Below are 9,599 nucleotides of genomic sequence, written 5' to 3'. Positions count from 1 at the left end.
TCCGCCTGTGCGTCCTAAAGGGCGAGAAACGACAGCTGGACCAGGAGTGATGGCTGAGCGCCAGGTCCCCCGGGGAAGAGGGGGCTGGGCTTCCGACACCTGGGTTTGAGGGAGGATGTGCTGGAGGTGGAGACTCCTGGGTCTGAGGAAGGGGGACCTGGGGGCCTGGGCTCCAGCGACCAGGGGCAGAAGGGACCTGGGGTCCAGATTCTTGGGTCCTAGGAAAGAGAAGGGTGAGGGCCTGGGGGTCCTAGGAAAAGGAGAAGTGGGACCTGGGGGCCTGGACTCCAGGGGCAGAAGGGGCCTGGGGTCCAGATTCTTGGGTCCTAGGAAAAGGAGAAGGATGAGGGCCTGGCTTCTTGGGTCCTAGGAGGAGAGACAGGAAGGGGACCCACAGATCTGAAGTGGGTGTGAGGGCTCTGAGCCTGAACTCCGGCAGGCGGGGTCCGGATTCTCGGGGAAGACAGGGTCTAGAAGCCATTCTTAGTATTTGCAAGTCAGGAGTTTTCCGGAAACCAGAGCCGGGAGGGAGGGTCCGGTTTCCCAGCGTAGGCAGGACGGCGACGGGGGGAGGGGGGAGGCGAGGGAGAGGTCTCTGTGCCCGCTGGGCACCGAGGCGCAGGGATTCCTGAGTCCCACCCCCGAGGCCACCTGGGACCCCGCACCGGCTGCTGCCCCTCTTGGGACCGCGCCCGGGCAGCTCCCCGCGACGGTTCCCGGAGCGGGCGCGGCGGGCACCGGACGCAGGGGAGGGGGCGGCTGCCCCCAGCGGGGGCGGGTGAGGAGACCGGGAAGGCCCTGGAGGGCTGCCCGGACATTGGCGCCCTTCCCGGCAGGGGGACCTGTGGCTTTCTGAATTGGGGGGGTGGCTAGACTCGATGTAGGGGGAGGCGAAGGAGATGAGGGGGGATAGCGGGAGGACAGGGTTTTGGGGACACCAGGTGTTAGGGGGAGGAGGGCGAGGTGGGTGTGAGAGAGCGCGGAAGGCTGTGCGGGCTTGGGGTTGAGGAGGAGGGCGGGCGGGGAAGGAACGCCGGGTTAGGGACTCAGGATGAATGAAGACAAATTCCTCCGGATTTTCTTCCTGCCCAACGCCCCCGCCCCCAGCCCACCGTTCTTTTCCAAAAGCCCCTAAGAGCCGGAAACTCTCCCGCCTCCAAGGAGCCCCAAGCCAATACGGAGGCAGCCTCCCTGTGACGTCACGGGTCGCCAGGCAGGCTGCTCCGCGGCTCCCGCGGTCCCGGCCCGGGGGCGGAGCGCCCCGAGCCTCCCGCGCCCGGCCCCGCCTCCCTGAAGGCGCTAACCTGCGAGAGGGGGGTCAAAGATCCAGAGAAGGGGGCAGAAATTCAGAAAGCAGAACATGGACCCAGACGGAGAGGGAAGCAGGGAGAGGGTGCGAAAGAACTCCAGTCGTTAAGAAGAGATGAAAATGGAATCGAACTCCCAGAGCCTGCATCTCAAGCTCTTACTTCAGCCTTCCAGGCTCAGCCTGGTTTGGCTCTAACTGCCATCTCCTCTCTTCCCCCTTGCTCTCCCAGTGTCTCCGAGGGCCAGCAGGCCCGGGTGGATGGCAGAATTGCGGTCCCTGAGAAAGGATCCTAGGAGGTGTGTCTACCTTGATTTGTTTTATTTTATTCCACACTTGGGGTAATGATGTTTTGCAAAAGGTACCTCATGTGCAAGAGCAGGCCCCAGGAAGACCTTGTGTCCCTGGCATGCCCCTCCTCCGGCCAGGCGCGCCCCCCCCCCCCGCCCCCCGGGAGGGGTTCTTTCCTCTTGAGGGCAGGTCCCAGGCGGTGCTCTTCTACCAGCTGTTGTGTGCCCCCATCGGGACCCCTTCCTCTCTGGGTCCTTGGTGCTCCTTCCTCTTCTTCCTTCTGGCCATCAGTGGGTGGATTTCAGATGTTTCAAAGGCTCAACAGGGCTTCAAGGGACTTCTGAGGTCTTCCTCCTCCTCCTCTTCTCTTTCACAGAAGGGACAAACTGGCCCAGAAGCAGCTAATCTTTCACCCTAGACCCCCAGCCCCCAGCCACCCAGGCTCAAGGACCCTGGCTTCTTACGTCCACAGCCTCCGACACCCCCCGCGGATTCCATCACACCTCCCACAGTTCATCCAGGCTTCAGGCTGGGTTCACACGCAGATGGTTGGTCCAGCCGAGAGAAGCCACTGGGGTATGACAGCCAGGGGCGGAGGGGACTTGGGCAGATTGGAGAACAAGGTGCCCCATTAGGTGTGGCTGCCACCTTGCTCCAGCCTCTCCGCACGGAAAAGCTGGCCCACCGTTGCTGGATTGTGCAAAGTCTCTGGTTAGAACGGACACGGGGAGCGCTGCCAGGATCACCCAGAAATCAACCCAGGAGCTAGAACGATCCCCAGCACGGCCCTAGGGAGGGCACTCCAGCGAGGGTCCCCATGAGGACTCAGGGCTGCTGGTGGGGTCCCCAAAGGGGCATACCCAAAGGGGACTCCAGAGGGGTTCAGCATGTGATTGGAGGGTCCCAGACAAACAAGGGCATCCTAGAGGTGGCCCACACATGACAAGGTTCACTGAGGTTCCCACCCCCCCAGGCCTGACAAGGGTGTTTTCAGACGTCACAAAAAGATTCCAGAGGCAACCTAGATTTGATTGGAGAATTCCAGACGTAAAAAAGTGGTAGCAGGGTGGTTCCAGAGAATTAGAGGATCTCAAAGATGACAAAGGGATTTGGGGGGGACAGACAAAACGGAGAGTCACAGATGGACATGGAAGCATGTAAAGGGTTCCCAGAGGGACCCAGACATAACTAGAAGATCTCAGATCTGCCAGGAGGGGCTCAGACATGAGAAGGGGATCCCAGAGAGACCCTGGACGGGGCTTAGGGTTGCAGGCAGAGCCCCACCCCTCTTGATGTGATGCTCTGTGGGCTGACGCTCCCCTAGATGAAACTGAGGGATCGCAGGCATCACAAGGGATCCCAGAGAGGCTCTAGGTTTTCTGGAAGCCCTGCCCTGCCCCGCCCCTCCACGCAGACACACAGTATAGTCGTCTATGGGTCCTCTGCCCCACGACGTGAAGCTCTCGGGGCCCCAGACACGAGTGGGGAGGTCCCAGAGGGGCCCCGGGCAGGGCTTAGGGACTGTGGTAGCGCCCCGCCCCCGCCACCAGTGTGGGGGATCCGTGGGTCCTATGACCTAGGGTGTGGGGACGCCCACGTGACACAGGAGTGGGGGCCCCTGCGAGCCCCCCCGAGAGACCGCCCTGGGCTCAAGCCCGGCGGGCGGCGGGCAGCAGCGCACTGTCAAACTGGTAGGTGAGCTTGCGCTTGACCTTGCGGATCTCGCCGGTCTTGGCGTAGTTGCGCAGGGCGCGCGCCAGCTTCTGATAGGTCATGCGCTTGCGGTTGCCCTTCTGCTGGCCCCAGCGGCGCGCCAGGAGCTCCTTGTGCTTCGAGGAGAACTGGAAGACGCCGGCGCCCGGCTCCACCCACCACACGCACTCCCGCATGTCTCCGCGCGTCAGCAGCCCCAGCAGGAACTGGTACAGGCGCAGCTTCTTGCGGGCCCCTGCGGCGGGTGCGCGGCGCGTTAGCGGAAGCGGCCGGCGGGCACCTTCCCCCGCCCGGCCCGGCCCGGCCCGGCCCGGGACCCGCCCCGCCTCTGTCTCCCAGAGAGAGACTTGGGATGAAGGAGGCGGCTGTTAGAGGCACCTGCCTGGCTTCCCTGTGTGCCCCCCAAAATCCGGAGCAAGTTGCACCTCCTCCCTGACACTGTCACCCTAGAACGCGCCCTCCCTCTTCCGGGCTTTTTGTTTTCAAGATGGGTGTCTAGGAGTTCCCGTCGTGGCGCAGTGGTTAACGAATCCGACTAGGAACCATGAGGTTGCTGGTTCGATCCCTGGCCTCGCTCAGTGGGTTAAGGATCCGGCGTTGCCGTGAGCTGCGATGCAGGTTGCAGAACGCGGCTCGGAGCCTGAGTGGCTGTGGCTCAGGTGGAGGCCGGTGGCTACAGCTCTGATTCGACCCCTAGCCGGGGAACCTCCGTATGCCACAGGTGTGGTCCTAGAAAAGCAAAAAAAAAAAAAAAAAAAAAGACGTGTGTCTAGTCTGTGTCTGCCCGGTGGCCAACACGTAGTGCTACCTATCTGTTGAGCCCATGGATTGATCTGTGAAATGGGGTGGCGCTGCTCCCCAAAGGCTTATAACAGAGCTGACTGGCGGTGGAGAAATCCGGAGTGGACTGAATCTGCCTGGCCAGCTCTGGTCTCCCAGCCTCTCAGCTCCAGGGGGACTGGGATCCTGGGAGAGGCCAGGGGAGTCTGACTGCTGGGCTCCTATAAGCAGCAAGGGCCCCCCAAAGCTGGAAGGTGGCGGTTCACAGCAGGGCACTGGGTCTAATCACCCCATCTCTCATTTCCCAGCTGTGTGACATGGGGGTGGTAACTTAACCTCTCTGAGCTGGCGTTTCCTCATCTATCAATGAGATATATGTGTATGTGTGTTATTTTTACAAATCTCTTCATAGCACGCTCATACAATGATGAGCTCTTTAAACGATTATAAGCTCGTTATAAATTACGAGCTCATTTCATCTTCATCATAACCCCGCAAGATGGGATGATGACAATAAGGCCCATTTTGCAGATGGGCATCTGAAGCCCCGACAGGGAAAGTCATGAACACTTCCAGCTTCTCAGGGGTTGCACATAATGCATGTCAGGCACAGGGGCAGAAGCAGGGCTTGAAGAGATAGGGGTTGGTCTTTCGATGTTTGCTGTTGCTATCCGTCACAACAGTGAGGATTTATTTAGTGCCCACGCTGTGCACTCTGGCACTGCTGCTATCTCATCAGCACGTATTTTTTCCCCCCAATCCTGCCAACCACCGGGGATAGACACTGATACTGTCGCCCATCCCCACTGGATAGGCGAGCAAGGCACAGAGAGGTAGAGGCAGCTGCCCAGAGCAACTCTGCCAGCAGATGGCAGATCTAGGTGCTGGGGAAGACATGGATCCTTTAACCTCCCCCCACCACTGGACCCCCCTCCCTCCCCACTTGCTCCCACGTACCTGCCTCGGATCCCCTCCCCTCCGAGCCAGCCACGAGGGCCTCATCCGACTCGCTGTCCGAGACCTCCAGGGCAGGACTGTCCAGCAGGAGGTCCTCCTCCTCTGACAGCACGGGGCTGGGGTACGGGGCGTACGTCGCCGGGGGACCCAGGGTCTGCGGAAGGTCAGGATTTCCTGTAGTCCAGTGTGTGTGTGTGTGTGTGTGTGTGTGTGTGTGTGTGTGTGTGTGTGTGTGTTTATGTTGGGTTGGGGTGGGCTTCTTTCTCTCCCTCTGCCCTCACCCCTTGGCTTCCTGCTGGGCCCTGGCCCTCCCCACTCCGCTTACAGCCTGCTCTCTGTACCGATCTCCATGGTGCGGTCAGGAGGTGCCCGGGCCACCTCCATGAAAGGCTACCCAGCCAAGATAACAGCCGTGGGCGCCGGCCCTTCAAGGGCCTGGGATCTGGGCTTCTCTGATTCGTGCTGGTTCATGCACTGGAGTCCTAATCAGTACTGAACCTCAGAGGGTCGTCACAGGGGTGCTTGGGGGCTCAGGTTTTGCTGCCGTGTCTGGCACCCAGTTCACTCCATCAAATGATGGAGATGCTCCCGGCCTCCCTGCCCCTCACCTGGCTGGCGAAGTCCTCGGTGGGATACGCTGGGAAGCCGGGTCCTGGGACCTCCAGGCTGGGAGCCGGGTCCAGGCTCCCCACAGGGCTGTAGCTTGAGGGTCCGTAACAGAGCTGGACACCCTGGGGGTGGCCAAAGGTGGCCACGGCCGGGTCAAATGGTTCATAGGAGGCAGCTGGGACAGCCGGACTGAGGCCATAGCTCCACAGGTCTGGGGGGGGAGGGCGCTGAATCAGAAGCTGCCAGTGGGGGTGGGGGTGGGAGGTCGGGGAGGTCTGGCCTCAAGGCCCCCTCCCCCCTGAAGCCCCGGCAGCACAGAGGGGCCATTGTGGGCTGTGCAAATCACTGACCCCAGGATTTGCATGGGCGGTTGGGTAGCTGGGAGAGGAAAGGGGAGGAGGGCTGGAGGCCTGGGCTAACCTTGTCCTGCTGCACCAGGTGACAGCCTCCCCTGGGCTTTAGCTGCCTCCCCCCCAGTCTGCGAAATGGGCCCAAGGGGGGAGTGGGGGAGGGGCTCGCTCACTCACCAGGAGCCCCCTCTGAGTCTGGGTAGCTGGAGTGCTTGCAGCTGTCCAGGTCATAGAAGACTCCATCCGGGTACTGATGGGGAGGGGGAGGCAAAGGGGTCATCACGGGTTGCAGGGGGACCCCATCCCATCCCAGACAGCGGGGAGGCTCCAACAGGCTGGCAGAGGGAGAGCAAGAGAGTCCTGTGGACTAGGTGCCAGAGACGGGGGCAAAGAGAGAGACAGCCAGAGATACAGAGAGGAGACGACACAGACGAAGCAGGTAAGACCGGGACACACACACACACACACAGACACACACACACACGTACACGCACACGCTGCGCATGCGCACCCAGAGAATGAGCGTCCCAGGATCTCGTACACAGTCAGGACATCACAGCAGCAGGGGAAGGTGTAGACGAATTCCCCCAGCCTTGCCTGCCTCAGGGGGCCAAGGGGTGAAGGTGAGAGGCATGGAAGTGTTTTTGTGGGCTTTTTCGGCCGAACCTGCAGCATGTGGAAGTTCCCAGGTCAGAGATCAAACTGCACCACAGCAGTGACCCGAGCTACTGCAACAATACCGGATCCTTAACCCACTGTGCCACCTGGGAACTCCAGTGGAAGCGTTTTTAACAGAAGCAAAGAAGCTCTCGAGGCTTCTTTTAAGCACCTCCCTATCGCTGCAATTCATCCCAAGAGTCAAGTGTTGCTTTAGCAGTGAAAGCCTAAAACTGGATAGACGGCAGCCTGATGAGCCATCAAGCTCACTGCTGGCTGTTTACCCACAAGAACTGAAAACGTGTCTACAGAATAGCCTTGTTCGGGAATAAGCAGAGCAGGAGTTCCCATGGTGGCGCAGTGGAAACGAATCCGACCAGGAACAATAAGGTTGAAGGTTCAATCCCTGGCCTCGCTCAGTGGGTTAAGGATCTGGCATGGCTGTGGCTGTGGCCAGCAGGTGTAGCTCCAATTTGACCCCTAGCTTGGGAACCTCCATATGCTGCGGGTGTGGCCCTAAAAGACACACACACAAAAAACAAAAAACAAAAACAAAGAAGAAGAAGCAGAGCAGTTGAGCAACAGCCCCAAACAGGAAACAGCCCAAGTGCCCACAGGCAGGAGAATGAACACACGAATTGTGGTGTGGGCCCAGGAAGGAGTACTACACAGCAAGGAAAAAGGACCAACACCCAACACTTGATGTCTCAAGAAGGGAGTCAGACCCAAAAGGGAACACTCTCCCTCCATGGGATTCATTTCATATAAAGTTCAAAACCAAGCAAAAGGAATCTTTGGCGAAAGATATCAGAGGAGGGTATTGATGCCGAAAGGACATGAAGGAATCTTCCAGAGTGATGGCGATATTCTGTATCAAGGTCTGTCTAGCAGTTACACAGGTGTATGGCTAAGGTAGAACCTCATTGAGCAGAACACAAGATTTGCCACTTTCCTAACCTGTAAGTCATACCTCAATTGAAAAAAAAAAAAAGCTGGAGTTCCCATCATGGCTCAGTGGAAACGAATCTGACTGGCATCCATGAGGACACGGGTTCGATCCCTGGCCTCAGTCAGTTGGCTAAGGATCTGACGTTGCCGTGAGCTGTGGCATAGGCCAGCAGCTATAGCTCAGTTTCGACCCCTAGCCTGGGAACCTCCATATGCTACCAGTGCAGCCCTCAAAAGCAAAAAACAAAACAAAATAAACAAACAAACAAACCCCAAACCTCTTCAAGTTAGAGGAGGGTGGGATGTACGGGGAAGGGGGTTTCTCTCAAGCACATGGGTAGGGTTTCATTTCTTGGACGGGGCTGTGGGTTTGTGGGGTTAGGGTAGAGTATTCTCTGTGTCTGAAATAGCTCAGATTCGATTTTTAAAAATACATAGCAGGGCGTTCCTATTGTGGCTCAGCGGTAATGAACCTGACTCGTATCCATGAGGCCTCGGGTTCCATCCCTGGCCCCACTCGGTGGGTTAAGGATCTGGCGTGGCTGTGGCCGTGGCGTAAGCCAGCAGCTGCAGCTCCGACTGGACCCCTCCCCTGGGAATTTCCATATGCCGCAGGTGTGGCCCTCAAAAACAAGAAATAAAAAAATACAAACACAAATACAAAGCAAAGCAGAGACGGGAAGAAGGACTGAGGAGATGTGCGGAACGTGGGAATGGATGGAGGGAGACACAACGAGTCGGTGGCGAGAAGGAAAGTGACGTCAGAAAAAACATCAGTGATGGGGGGGAGAGAAGGAGGGGAGGAGGGTTGGGTGAGTCAGAGGAAAGTCAGAAAGACAAAGAGCCTGGAAGGCCTGGAGGGGGGAAACCGAGGCAGGGAGGCCTCCATGGGCCATGTGGGTCCCCTCCACCCCTCCCTGACCCCCAGGGCCCCCACTCACCAGACAGCTGAAATGTGGCCCATCGAGCCTGGAGGGGGAGAGACACAGGGGCATGTCAGGCGGACCTCAGCCTCCTGAGTCTCCCAGTGGTTGGGGGCCGGGTGGAAGGGGGAGAGGCAGCTGCAGCTGTGACCACGGCAGCTTGTCCCACTGTGTGTCTCCGTGTGAGACCAGCCCCGCCACACTCACCCCCACTCTCCCACCGGGACAGGAAGTGGGGGGCAGGGGCCAGGCAAATGGTCCCCCCCCCCTGGGATTTGCATAGATAGAGACTGGGCGGGGGCAAGGGAAAGTGAGGGAGAGAAAGTCCCCGGGGAGGAGATGTGCGCCCCCCACCTTGGCCCGTGGGCGGGTGGGGGCGGGGAGGGGCCCTCCGTGAGCGAGTCGGGTAAATGGGTCCATCTTGGACCGGAGAAGAGAGATGGGAAAACAGGAGAGGCTCTGCCGAGGGGCCGCGAGGAGAGGAGGGAAGGGAGAAAGGCGTGGAGAGGCCGTGGGAAGGATTTGTGAAGCCCCAAAGATAGATGTGGTGGGGGATGACGAAGGAGAGATGAAGCAGAGAGAAAGCTGGAGAGTCGGAGAAAGACACAGAGACAGACGGGGCCGAGGCACAGTGGGCGGGCAGGCCAGGGACAGTGCAACCCTGCCCCCGAGGGAGACGGGGAGGGATGGAGGCAGAAGTGGAGGGCCCTTAGGAGAGGACGGCAGGATGGAGGGGCACGTCCTCGAGGAAAAGAGGTCTTGGGGTCCAGGGATGGGATGGAGGAAGGAATTGTCCGAGATGAGAGGCCCAGAAGGTGTGTGGAGCCCCCCTTCCTGCCTGCCCACCTGCCCCGTGTGGCTGGGGGTGGGGAGGGGCAGAGACCCCCGCCCCTGGGGGAGGCCCGTCGAAGGGGTCAAAGGTGCAGTGCAGGGCGGGGATCCTGAGCACAGGTTTCGGGGCCCCCACTTACTGTGCAGCCTCTAGGGTGAGCATGGTGGTGCCGGGCTGGGCTCACTGCCGGCTGCAGCCACCACCCCTATTTATACCTTGGCCCAGCCTCCTTG

At 59.6% G+C, this 9,599-nt stretch overlaps 1 protein-coding gene across 4 annotated transcripts; it reads right to left on the bottom strand.

The window, feature by feature from the left end:
• Positions 1-1,608: 1,608 nt before the first annotated feature.
• On the bottom strand, positions 1,609-9,562 carry SPIB (Spi-B transcription factor). Of its 4 annotated transcripts, XM_047790163.1 has the most exons (6): positions 9,506-9,562; positions 8,553-8,580; positions 6,184-6,256; positions 5,656-5,867; positions 5,048-5,201; positions 1,609-3,545 (listed from the first exon to the last, which is right to left on the bottom strand). In XM_047790163.1, the coding sequence occupies exons 1-6, from the start codon at positions 9,526-9,528 to the stop codon at positions 3,247-3,249; spliced, it is 789 nt and encodes a 262-aa protein (XP_047646119.1). In that variant the 5' UTR covers positions 9,529-9,562; the 3' UTR covers positions 1,609-3,246. The 4 variants fall into 4 exon arrangements, with proteins under 4 accessions (XP_047646119.1, XP_047646118.1, XP_047646120.1 ...); XM_047790162.1 differs by lacking the exon at positions 9,506-9,562 and having other exon boundaries at positions 8,553-8,750; XM_047790164.1 differs by lacking the exons at positions 8,553-8,580; positions 9,506-9,562 and having other exon boundaries at positions 5,048-5,163; positions 6,184-6,249.
• Between the last annotated feature and the right edge of the window lie 37 nt (positions 9,563-9,599).

This window comes from Phacochoerus africanus, chromosome 8, assembly GCF_016906955.1.
Source record: "Phacochoerus africanus isolate WHEZ1 chromosome 8, ROS_Pafr_v1, whole genome shotgun sequence".
Taxonomy (NCBI): Eukaryota; Metazoa; Chordata; class Mammalia; order Artiodactyla; family Suidae; genus Phacochoerus; species Phacochoerus africanus.
The sequence above is the reverse complement of the archived record's forward strand: the minus strand, read 5'-3'. Positions and strand labels throughout refer to the sequence as shown.